The sequence below is a fragment of the Anabas testudineus genome, chromosome 14 (assembly GCF_900324465.2).
Source record: "Anabas testudineus chromosome 14, fAnaTes1.2, whole genome shotgun sequence".
NCBI classification, from domain to species: Eukaryota; Metazoa; Chordata; class Actinopteri; order Anabantiformes; family Anabantidae; genus Anabas; species Anabas testudineus.
In genome coordinates this window covers 14,305,726-14,318,926 of record NC_046623.1, presented here as the reverse complement: position 1 = coordinate 14,318,926, position 13,201 = coordinate 14,305,726, and the positions used below count along the sequence as shown (strand labels likewise).

The window sequence follows — 13,201 nt, the reverse complement described above, 5'->3', positions numbered from 1 at the left end:
TCAATCAGAAGCTTCTAAATGACTGAACACACTTGACCAGCTACCCAAGTGGGCAGAGCAGTGATGTTGGAAAACTCAAAAACTCTTCCAAAGCACCTTCGGACTCCAGCCGCCGTCTTTAAAGCAATATAACACCCTAACGATTTCAACAGTGTGTCACAGAGTACATATGAAAAATGTACAATTATTAAACTATAAAAACACGATTGTGTGCTTTTAAATAATTCAATTTTAAGTATATGGCTGGAACATGGGTTTAATTACATAGCCTAAAAAAAAATGATGCAGATTTTATATGAAGTATGGAGCTGCATCCATTAAGTCTTAGATTTTGTTTGTCAAAATCTAGGATTGAATAGATGCAGACATACACCTACCACAGCAACTCCATAGTTCCCTATAAAATCTGCATCACTTATTTTTTTTATTAGGCAATGTAAGTAAACCCATGTTCGAGCCACATACTTAAATGGATTAATCTTTATATAACCACATCATCATGTTTTTATAGTAGGCAAAACTTAGTATCCTTAGTGTGTTCTGTCGCTTTAGTTAAAGAGTTTACCTCAAGCTTGCTTTAAGTTGTAGACTACAGCTGGAGTCCATAGGTGCTTCGCCCACATTTTAAGTGGGACATCTTCATTTGGGTCCCCAGCTGAAAAGCTTTCATAGCTGCCTCCACGGGCACACGGTTACTCGTTTTGTACTCTGTTAGAAATAATATAATTTTTATGTAGTATTGTATCATTTTTCAGAGGAATGGCTTTCTTTCCTGACCGGACTTTCTTCACATCTGACGAGCAAGGAAGATTGAGCAGTTAGCCTACGAAACTCTTCACTACACTAAAACTAATTTATTTACTAACAGGTACCTATAAATTGAAGTTTAAACTATCTGTATCAGACTATCTGTCTGTGCTCTTTGTATTATTATTGTTATTTTGTATGTTGACTTTGAATCAACTTACGTCAACAACTTCCCCTTCCACAGATATAAAGCTACGTGTGGCTGCACACTCAGGAGGGTGACTGGAGTGGTTTAGTAGCAAACTCTTCATAAAGGGTCATTTTTGTGACGCTTTTGCAGTCACATGGCCATTTCATTTAGTTTTATTACTGCTGGTTTAGCACCATTATTAGTGACTTCTTCAAGACAACACAGAGTTGGTCCAGTATTGTCCATACCTAGAATACAGGGATTCTGGCTCCGTCCAGGTGGTGATGTTTAAATCCATTCTGAAATGGTAGAAAGAGAAAGTTAAATAAGCCAATGAAAAGCCTCTAAGAAATATATGAATTGCATATGCATTATTGCTTTATAGTGTTATTATATTTCTACTATTAGTGTTACTATATACAAGAGACTTCTTTACCTGTAATGTTTTAAACTGATGACACTGATGTACACGTTCCCTTTATTTGAGGTTACATGTCAAATCGGCCGTAGCTGAAGGTGTTTAGCCTCCTGCTAACCGCGATAAATGTCGCCGACCATGTCGCTGGGAGCAGGTGCAGGAGAAGAGCACCGCAGGCAGGCGGGAGAGAGGGGACGGCGTGCCGCCGTGCTGGCTGAACCGTCATGTCGTCAACCATGTCATCCACTAGGAAGAGGGGGGAACCAGGAGGGGAGCCAACAATGGAGGGAGCCGAGTCAGGGCCCTACATGGAGCTCGCCCACTGGGCCGGGGGGGTCCAGGCAGTCGATAGACTCTCGCATGTGGAAGCTAACTCCCTTAGCCCAGCTGTCCATTCGCCGCTGCTTCTCCTCCAGGGGGCAGACGTGCTCAACAGGGAGGAGTGAGGGCTAGCTCTGCATGCTCGGGGCCGAGGCAGATCTCGCAGCGAGCATGGAGGTCGTCGTCTAAACCACACATCGATAACCATCTTAAATTCAACACTTTCTCAGTGGGGTTTTGTATGGAGTTAGCAATGGAGGCTAATGACGAAGGCTAGCGGGTAACAAAATTAGCTAGCGGCAGCTGCTAAACAGTAGCGATGGAAAGACCGACTAAAAACACTGACATTATCCAAACAGAAAGTTGAACAAGTAATTCACCTACTTAATAGATGGATTTGAGTCTCCCAGAAAGGTAGTCGAGCTTGTAGAAAGGGTTTAGGTTCATCTTGTGGACAACGTGTCGCGCTGAGATGAAAAGGAAGTGACCCCGGTTTGACCCGGATATTTATAAACTCGGCGCGGTCTGTGATTGGCTCGTTGGAAAAAAAAATAATTTTTTAATTGTTTTTTTGTTTTTGTTTTTTAAGATTAGTTTCAAAACAAATGGGAACATTTGGACCAAAGGGCTCCAATAACTAAAATAAAAAACATACACATGCACAAGCTACTTAGAAATTGGTCCCTTAGAATGAAAAATATTGGTATAAATAAGGTTAGATAACATATAAGTACCAGAGACATCTCATCTGTGGAATCAGAACTTTTTATTTTGATACTTCAACTACAATTTGCTATTATTATCTTTACTGAAGCAGGAATTTGAATAAATTATTTTTACCTGTGTGGGACAACACAGATGTATTCGAGTTACATTTAAATTACTGATTTAAAAAACAATGATGCAATTGTCATGGAAAGTTTACCTCAGTGTGCTACTCTTTTTGCCTCCACTGAGACAAAGTTGCATCAACATATTTTTAACTAAACTGCCTGTGATAAAATCTTTATAAAACTGAGCAGCAGCTGCTTGTGTTTGTCACAAAAGCAAAGCTGGTGAGTCTGGTGAGGTAAGCACTGATGTGCATCTTAAATGCTCCTGAGTGTATGAAACATTTCTGATACTGATTGTTTCATCTTCTTATCTCTCCCTTCAGTATGTTTCAGGTGGACGAGAACCACACACGTGTATTAGAGTTTGTTATTGTGGGATTTCCAAGTCTCCAGCCAGAGTATTTTCATCTAGTAGGGCTGGTTCTTCTTCTTCCTCTATGTGACCACAGCGGTGGGTAACCTGCTGCTGATAGTGGTGTTTGCTTTGGAGCACAGCCTCCAAAAACCCATGTACATCACTATGGTCAGCCTGGCTCTATCAGACATTGGTAAATTGTGTTGTGGCTTCTTACATGCTTTCATAAAAATGTATACTTCTAACGATCATCATATGGCTATTTGAAGTTGCACTCAGTAACGCACGTCATGAGGGGAACAATAATTAACCTGTGAAGACTATACTTAACTAACCATTTCAATTAGTGCCTTTAAATTTGATAAGAGACAATAGGTTTGTAAAAATAAATCACATGTATTATTTTTACTCTTTCCCCTGTTTGTCCTGTAGGCTTTTCCACTGTGTCCTTACCTAAGCTAATTGCTCGCTACTGGTGGAACGATGGGAGTCTTGGTTTTCACACTTGCCTCTTCCAGGAACACATGATCCACTATTTTGGAACTTTGAACTCCCTGATTTTATTCACTATGGCCCTGGACCGATATCTAGCCATCTGTTTTCCTTTCAGGTGAAAAGAAAAGTCTCATGTTTAAGCCCTGGAATTAAAATCTGCCCTCTTTCTCTTCTTAACCTTCGTTCTCTCCTCAGATACTCGATGTTAATGACGATCCAGACTATGACGAGTCTGACTCTCTTCTGCTGGGTGGTGGCAAACATCTTCCCCGGCGTTACCACCATCAGACTCACCACGATGGTGTTCTGTGGGCCCAACAAAATCACACAAGCCTTCTGTGACCACATGTCGCTCTCAGCTCTTGTGTGTGCAGACGTCAGCCAAGAAATAAGAGGCGCATATGCTGGAGCCATGTTGATTCTTTATGTTCCTTTCGCCTTCATTCTCTTCTCTTACATTTCTATCATCGTTTCAATTTTGCGTATGGCCAATGGACAGGTGAGATAATGGTGTAATGTCACAATAGAAAACAAAACTCTTTTCATTTTATTATTACAAGTCTTTTTGAATCAAAGCTGCTGTTCTCCTCAGGGCAGAGTCAAGGCTTTCTCTACCTGTGCCACCCAGGGCTGTATCCTCTCCATCTACTACATACCACGTTTCTTTGTCTACTCTACACCTTTCTTCCCTAATCTGAAAATGACCGCTGACACGCGAATAGCCACCACCCTCTTCTACAGTCTTTTTCCTCCACTCATCAACCCGTTCATCTACTGTCTGAGAACCAATGAGATCAAGATGATACTCAGACGCTGGGTCAAGAAATGAAAAGACATACAGAATGTTGTTTCTGTCGCCATATCGCACTCACAAATAATCCACAAGCTTTAATGAACATAAAATGTTAGAGATGCAATTATATGAATTCATTAAGATTTATTTGTATGTTAAAGTGATAGAAGCTGTCACAATCTCACACAACCTCACTAATGAGATTTTCATCAGATCTAAAGAAGACATATGTTCTCACGAAGTTTATTCCAATACTATTTGATCATGTTCAGTAGAAATGTGTGGAATTCAGCAGGTGAATATATAACTTTAGCAATAAAATGTATAAAACAACTTCAATTTAAAGGAAAACAAAGATATATTAAGCACTGCCTTAAGCAGTCAACTGCAAGAAAGGGGAGTAAAAACAGTCTGTGTGTGATAATTAGTAGATTTCCATTTCCATTATCCAGTTCACCTTCTACTGTCTGTATTTAAAATCCCTCTATTGTGATGCTATGTACGTATTTAGCCACGAGATGGCAACATCCTCAAACTTTCCTGCAGTCTGCAATGGCTCACATGCTGAGCAAGGAAAATTATGTCTTCATGGCTCACGCTTGGTGAACCTTATCCCGTAATTATATTTGTGCCCAGCATAATCCATCCAAACATGAATAATGTATGTGTTGCCCATACATGCCCGCCCTCCCAGGCCTGTGCCTTTTACGGCCTCTTGTTGCAGCCAGACGCATGAAACCATTTCAGTTTTATTAATGTTCATAGACGCAGTCTAGCCGCAAATGTCACTGTTGTAAATGTCACATATATTTAAATGATCATGCCAAATGTTTACTCATGCAGACTCTCGCTACCTGTGGAACAATCATTTGCTGGTTAGAGGAGACTGTTGTGTTGTTCAGAGGGCGGGCAGCAGCTATTCTGAGTTAATGTCACACAAGCAGAACCTGAGAGAAACTACTGTTACCACAATCCTCTCTGTCTGCTCCCAGTCTACTTCTATATATATGTGTGTGTGTGTGTGTGTGTGTGTGTGTGTGTGTGTGTGTGTAAATAACAAAAGAGCAGTTGTATTCGTGTTGAATGTCTGGCCCACATTACCGTCACTGTGTGGTGGACACAGCGTGACTACAGGGAGGAGGAGAGGAAAGAAGTACACACAAGTTCAGTGACGGCAACAGAAGTAGAGTCATCGTGTTTAACGTGTTCAAAAGGTGTCCTACTTTATTTCTTTCATTTAAAACTGTCCTCACAGCTGAATAATCAGTTGTTTTTATGGAAGCAGAGTATAACACGTTCACATAGCTGCTCTGGGATCAGCCGGCGGAGCTGTACGCCATGTTCCACAGTGTTCTTCCTGTTGCACTTTGGCCCAGTGACTGTTGTGCAAACTGGAATAGCGACTTAAAACCAGGACACGAGATAAAAAAGGAGGAAATGATGCTATTTAATTTTATTGTTTTGCATTAAGACTTTATCAGCTTGAATGTTGAGTCAGCAGAAAGTAACGATGCTTCAGCTCCGCTTCTCTTTAATCTACGCTGACTGTCAACAAGATTTGTCTTAAGGGCATCACAGGCACTAATCAACAGACTTCGTTAAGTGACAGCCAGTTGACTGTCAACTCCCAATTAACACATTTCCACACACTGAGTACATTTTCTGAAGTGCTACTTAGTTTAGTTGAGTGGGTTAATCAATATACAAACGTGTATCTGACAACGAGTGTTGTTACAGCAGTGGGAAATATTCACGTTCTTTACACATATCAATTTATTACATGTATATTACAATTTGTTATAAAGTATAATCAGCTAAATGTGTAAATGTATTCATCCTATAGTTATTACTGATGCATCAAATATACTTATTATTGTAGTTCCAATATAAAATGAGAACCAAAACATAATGTAATTAAGTAATAAATACTATTCCTGTTGTAAATAAGACGACACTCCTTTAGTGCATTTTAATGCTTAACAGTGGTAAAAAGGATATTTGAATACAGGATGTGATGGAGGATTGTTAAACACAGCCTTAATCTTAACTTTAGCAAAGTTATTGCTTAATCTAACCTAATGTCTGTTTCCCAACAGCCTAGCAAACATAATTTCCACAGACATACTTCACAATTCATTTCCACATAACTGCCAGAGTGATTCAGAAGTTCAGATCTGTTGACGGCCGTGCAGTGAGTCAAGACAAAACGCTGAGCACTTCAATAACTTTTATTTAGTTTACAGATGTATTTCCATTTTGAAGTTTGGAGGAGGGACAGGGAGCATTAGTGCTATTTACAATTGGTTTGAAACCGTTTATCTCTGTACAGATTTGAACCCTGATCAATATAAACAATAGATTTTTTTAAGACCTAGTGCTGTTACAAAGCGATTCTTTTAAAGCAAAAAAAAAAAAAAACTCAAAGAAAAAAGGATTACATTAAATTATAAACATGAAAAATGATAAAAGAGCACAGAAAGAAAACAAACCTACAGTCTGCCCATGATTAGGGAGGTTTTGCTGCTGTTAAGCACAAGACATTGTCAGCGAGTGACTGTGAACTGGCTAGAAGCTAACCGTATACACAATCATAGACTAAACACCAATATACTGTATATCAACAAGATCTAGAGCCATCGTGTTCTATATAAGATTCATATTAAATATATTCTACACATTACCTTAGTTTGGAACATTACTTCCATTGGAAAAATATAAAATAAAACAAACTTTTTGTACATTGTCATTAATCTGATGGAGGAGCACATGCTTCAGATGTGCAAACTGGACTTATTAATGCAATGGCAGAATTAAGGAGAGAGTAAAAAGCAAATTAAGACAAAGGAGGGAGCTCTTATCATTCCCTGCATGGACAGCAACTGTTAGAGAGAGATCCTTCACAACACTGTTAAAAAAAGGAGCACGACGAGCCTTTTCATCGGAGCACGCGAACAAGGAGCGAAGAAAAGTGACTTTTTACTATTTATTATGGGAACACTGGTCGATCAGTAAATTCATGGACTGTCAAAACACAGTCACATATGTTGTGGACAAACAAGCAATCGAGATAAGACCGCCGACACTGGCTGTTTGTTTGCTAGGCTTTGTTTGGCTAAAAATATGACAACTGTGTTCGCTCTGTACAGCGCTCTGCAGACAAAAAGGAAAAGATTCTCTCGAGTGACCTTTTACGGGCCCATGCAGAGGAGGGCAGTACAAAGGACACAGGTGTGTGTGTGTGTCCTGGTTTGAGTTCTCTGGTCAGGCACATCTACGCTTCGCCTGCTGCACTGAGGGAGGTCGCTCGAGCACATGTGGTCGGGATGTGCAGACATGGTGTCACACTCCATGGCGTGTGTGTTTGTACATGTATGTTGGTCGGTTGTTAGCGGTTCGTTCTCAGCGGTCATGAGCACGAGAAAGAAAAACAAGGCCACACGCATTCAAACCTGGACACGGCGTTGCCATGACAACCGGCTACAACATGGAGCCAGTTTGAAGCTGACAGCTGAGGGTGGCCAGACAATGAGTGTGTAGCTAGTTTGTGTGTGTGTGTGTGTGTGTGTGTGTGTCAGAGGGTTTACAAAGGTGTGCATTAGGAAAGAAAGAAAAAAAAACTACAACATGCAAATCCAGCTCCTTCCCCTAATTTTCAATAATGACAACAAATCAAGTACAACAAAGGAATCAACTCTATTGATAATCAATTTTCTGCTCTGTGTCCTGGATCAGCGCGAGCCTGCTGTCTTTCTATCTGTGTGTCTGTGTGTGTGTGTGTGTGTGTGTGTGTGTGTGTGAGAGAGAGAGAGAATATGTGTTGTGTGTACACATATCCGCATTGTGGACAGGCTCCAGGACAGGGGACAAGCTCATTAGGTCCAGGACGTTGAGGGTGAATAGATGAGAAGGATGGCGGGCCGTCAGCGGAGGTGGGTATTTACAGAATGACACAGCAGTTACTCTCCCCGGTCTTCTCTCTGTTCCTCTGACCTGGAAGCAAAGGCAAACATAGTAAGAAATGCACCAAACGAAGTCTATAATTGTAAAATACACAGTAATATAAAAAGCTTTTACCATTGAATGTAATTAAATGTTTAACTGCAGTTTGATTTTTGCAAACACATCTTTTCTCTCCGTCTCAGTTTATGTTAATTTTGCCAGATGTTGTTTTGATCATAAAGTAAAGACTTTATCACCACAGTTAACAAATAATCTTTATGAGATGTAGTTAAATCATTACTTCATACTTGTTCTGTTGTCTCACAACAAAAACTGGTCAGAAAGAGATGTAAAGGCCTTTTGCTGTAACGTTTCTCAAACCAGACGACGTGAATTCCAGCTGTCTGATGCTCGTAGGTCAAATCTTACTATGTACATGTGCTTTTCCTACTCGGTCTTCTTGATGCAGTTACCTTTATTACCAGCCTCAGGGTTCCTACACTAAGTTTTCTTCACACTACGTGAGAGGAGCAAGTTGGCTGATCGTTTAGTATCTCTTACATTTAGTTTACCACCAAACCTACAGCCAACCTCAGAATGGTTTTGTTTTAACCAGTGACACCAACACTAAATGTTGTAACAGCAACAAGAGGGAGAACTGTATTTGTGGTGTAATAGAAACGTTATGGAGTAAAACATGTCAAGTGACCACGGTAACCATTTGATGCTATTTCATCTTTTTATAACTGAACGATTCATTACGCATAAGACATAAAATGATTCTCACTGAAGTCAATAACTAAAGCCAAGAGTAAGATTTGATGTGTGTCTGCTTCAAGGGCGCAGGGTTTATATCTTTGGTAGAGACGTCGGCCAACCAAAATAAATTTGTTGTTCGTGCAGTTAAGCTTTTTAATCAATATAAATCAGAGGGAAAAAATGTATATTTAAGATGAACATGTGGTCGAGAATAAATAAACGTCTGAGAACCAGCTATCTGCTATAACTCATTTTCAAATCAGACTCTGTTGCCCTTTCAGTTTGATGATTATAGAGTTTCAAGCTGCAGTGAAGATAAAAATTATCTTTAAGTGTTGTTTTTCACTCAGCTCCTGAACATCAGAGGTCACCTGAGAACCTGCAGCTCACCTGTCTCTGTTGCTCAGGTGACTAATTTCAGAATAAAATGATGTCTGACACTAACCTGGAGAAGCTGTGGCGAATTTACCTTTTAATCGTGTCCCATATGGGACGTGAGTGTTGGATTAAATAGTAAATAGTTATCCCACAACTTTCAAAGAAGATGTTTGTACAGATGACAGAACGGTTACTTTTATTAGATAAGAAAAATACTTAAGGCTTCAGATCCATCATCATTCAAGACCCGCTCCAATCCTACTACTGCTGGACTGCTGCTGCTCAATAATGCATAAAACAGTTTGATGTCAAGTGTTGCCAGATCATAGTCTAGAATATGTCTGATATCTAAATCTTTCACTCACTAAAGTCAGAACCTGCCTCTACATACAACTACTGCACAGTCACAAGGACACCTGTCATCTAATATGATTTATATTAGCTCTGTATTCTACACAATGTGCTGTATCGTGGGGATACAGTTAAGGGAGCCAATTATTTGCACCAGTGGCTGTTATAAAAAGAAGCCATGTGTAGAGATAAATAAGGGCTGGAAGCTGAATGTTTAAAGTTGTTCAGTGTGTGAAAGGCCTCGTGAAAGGAAATAGGGGAGATGGAGAGCTGGTTACCTTGGGAATTTGGCTCAGGCAAATTCTCTCTGGCAACTAAATGCATCACTGTGGTCTTCCCCAAGGGCAGTTTGAGAGCTAGTGGGGGGAGAGAGAGAGTAAGAGGTTATTCAGTGAGCTACACTACACAAAGTTGAGTTATTCACCATCAGAATCAACTGGCTCATCACCTGCTCTCTGACATAGCACCATTTACAGTTCCCTGGAAATTAGCGGTTATGATTAAAAAGGAAACAGCTGCATGAAACATGAACAACCGCTGTGGTTGAAGGTGTCAACATGTGGAACTGCAGGGTGATTTGATTGCAGAATAACAAACTCTTGCATGTAAAAAAAAACAACATCTTTATGTGAACAAGATATTTGACTATTGACTAAATTGGGCTATTGACAGTTTAATTTTTCACACATAAAGAGTCTAAGCTCATGTGATGCTCTACTAATGGACAGTAACAAAAGGAGACTTTTTATGTATTTGACATATTGCAACATATATTGATCCTTTTTTATTTATTTATTTATTTTTGTTTTGCTCTCTGTCCTGTTTTCAACTCTACTACACAATAATATGCTGTGTGGTAAAAGAGCGTTTGCCAAACTGGGCAGGATGTGAGGACTTTTTAAACTCAGATTAGCGAATGGAAATCAATATGTGCCAGACTTTGTAATATAAGATACACTAGTACTGCTAGTACAATTTGACAGACATGTGCATCTTAACAGCTGCTATAGCTCTATTACTCCCCAGAACTGCTTGTGAATTATGTTATATGTGCGTTCACACATGTGTGTGGTGTCCATGTTTGCATTTCAAAACCACTGTGAGTTTTGGCTCATCCACAAGCGGATTCTGTGTCGGCGTGCAAACATGTTAAACCAACGATAAGGGAATTATCAGATGGGAGGCAGTAATTGGATGAGTGTAAAAACGTTAGGAACAGCCATAACCCCATTAACCACACAAAACACCAGTCAAATCAAAATTGGGTTAAGTAGACAAAAAGCCTACAAGCCAGAGAGGAGTGGAGTGGACTGCCTCTACAGAAGACGTCCTCTATCGCTCTTCACTTATGACATTCACTTTCGTGCCCGCTCTCTTTCTGTCTCTTCTTTGTGCTGCCTGAGCTCTGCTCTAATGCCAGTGTTGCCCCTTTCCTGACCAGCCTCTTTCCCCTCTTTTTTTCTGTATTTCCTCTCTCCTCCCTCTCTCCATCAAAGCAGGCTTGTCCAGAGCACTGAGGTACCTCTGTTCTGCGGCTCAGGAAAAAGATGAGAACAGCAAAGAACTTTCCAGCGACACACTGCTGTGATTTTGTGTGCATGTCCACGAACACGTACATTTGGTGTGTTTTCTCACCTCCTAGTGTTACGTTTCCGTGTAGAAAACGTCCCTGGTAGATGAGCCTCAGTATGTTAGGACTGCTGACCTGCTCTTCCTCCCAGTCTGAAGGGAAAAAGGGCCGAGCCAGATGGAAAGAGAGAGTTTAAGAAAAAAACAAAAATGAAAACATGGAAAAAGGCAGATGACATGCTTCATGTCATTTCAATTTTTCTTTATTATGACTTAAATAATGTTATTGTAGCCATGACACATAATAATCACTGTATAATCAGTAAAACATAACCTTCAGCACATGCAGGTGAACTCACATTCACAATATTTTTATTCTAACCTACAACTTAATTTGCTTTAAAAACAACAACAAGTAAAGTCCGCTCAACTGAGCTTTGCTAACAAAGGGTCACAGACTCTAGAAAACATACAAGGAAAGCAATTAAAGGGCTTTGATTGGGTTCAGCAGAGCAGAGCTTTGGATTTTCAACTACTGTACAAACCTTGTTTTGTATCAATCTCAGATTTACAGCACAGCGAAAAGAAATCTGTCATTGCTTTTTGGAAAAAATGACCAACAACCACATTGAGGATATTTTAAGACCTTTAGGGCCTTTATTTTAGATCATTACAGAATGTATAATATGTGGGCTTTGTGGGATGCACTGGGGAACGTGAGAAAGACTGCGAAGAACACAAGGTGTGGGTCAGGAAGAGCTAAAGACAAAAAGTGGTGGCATTTTTCAACGAGAGAGGAAACAGCAGGGGGAGTTGCACAGGCAGCACAGTCTGGCCACCAGATGTTTATCTCAGGCTAAGCAGAGGGTGTCTGTGCTGACTGAGCGCCTGCTCTGGGTGTCTAGGGGTTCAGATCTGTTGTCTGAGAGGAGTGTGAGTTCCTCCAAAACTGACAGGACAGAAAGGAAAACTCCTGTTGTCGAGGAGAGTTCATGAGCAACTTTTATCGTTTTCATGCACTGTTGTCTTCTCGTGAACTGGGCGACATTCACTGAATGAAACAGAAAGGGCCACAGTGTGTTCACGTCTGGAGGTGGTGTGAGGACGGCACTATGAAATGAACCTTTACACTGGTGAAGCTGAACTCTGGGCGTAACAAAACACAGCTAGTTAAATCCCACATAAGTGAAATCTGGTTTCTAAGTCACTTAGCAGCTTAACTTTTAGTAAATACTGCTTAGTATGCAGAAAGTAGGAAAAACAGCAAATATTCCAGTAATACCAACATGTTAACTTAAAGTAGATCACCTCGGAGACTTGATGGTTTGTGTAGTCATTATCCTCATACACAAAGACAGAAACCTGAGAGGGGACCTGGCAGTAAAAGACTAACTGTTTGGATAGGGCAGTGATGAGTGATCTGGAGACGAGATGATCAACCAGATTAGACTGAAACAATCTTCAAAATGTTGACTTTTACCTGAATGTGAGCTACATGTTAACTACTGCTACTTCTTTATCAGCTACCCTGGCCAGGAACAATCACTGAGGCATCTGGGTGGAGCTACTCACCCATCGGCCAGTTGTCGTAGACGTGTTTGGCGATGTCTGCAGCCGAGTCGTTGGGAGAAAACAGGAACTCTTTCGTCTTCCCGCTGACTAAAATAAGGCGCAGGTTTATCTGCAAGACAGAAGAAGATGAGGTAAGCACAGACTGTATATGAAAACCGTATTGGATGCATCATATGAAACAGAACACAAACAAGTGTCCAATACGTCAAATTAAACACAGTGGAGTCAGGAAGCACACAGGTTTAAGCTCAGTAATTTAATAGGAAACAGGAGAAGGATATGAGGACCCCGAGGAGCGAACTTCCGCAGGATCAACTCACATCTGTCTCTCCAACTTCCTCTTCACTTTTCATCTCTTCTCTCGAAACCTTGTTTCTTTGTCTTCGGGTCCTGCTTAATGGCAGCCTGATACGTTCTCCCCTTCATTTCCTTTTGCCTTTTTCCTTCTGCTGACAGTATTTTCATTATGTGAAATTCTACA

General features: G+C 40.5%; 1 protein-coding gene, 1 long non-coding RNA gene and 1 pseudogene across 2 annotated transcripts in view; 1 reads left to right on the top strand and 2 right to left on the bottom strand.

Moving 5' to 3' along the window:
- Positions 1–382: 382 nt before the first annotated feature.
- On the bottom strand, positions 383–2,181 carry LOC113170385. The gene is made up of 3 exons (XR_003299634.1): positions 2,061–2,181; positions 1,374–1,861; positions 383–1,236 (listed from the first exon to the last, which is right to left on the bottom strand). It is a non-coding gene; the product is annotated as an uncharacterized LOC113170385 (long non-coding RNA).
- Positions 2,182–2,833: 652 nt separating this feature from the next.
- On the top strand, positions 2,834–4,188 carry LOC113171047 (annotated as a pseudogene).
- A 2,174-nt stretch (positions 4,189–6,362) lies between these two features.
- ubl3a (ubiquitin-like 3a) overlaps positions 6,363–13,201 on the bottom strand; it is a 28,498-nt gene continuing 21,659 nt past the window's right edge. The window contains exons 2-5 of the mRNA XM_026372880.1: positions 12,721–12,829; positions 11,215–11,301; positions 9,858–9,935; positions 6,363–8,142 (exon numbers count right to left, since the gene is read on the bottom strand). Coding sequence (XP_026228665.1) covers positions 8,090–8,142; positions 9,858–9,935; positions 11,215–11,301; positions 12,721–12,829 — 327 coding nt within the window. The 3' untranslated portion in view covers positions 6,363–8,089. The remainder of the gene's footprint in view (positions 8,143–9,857; positions 9,936–11,214; positions 11,302–12,720; positions 12,830–13,201) is intronic.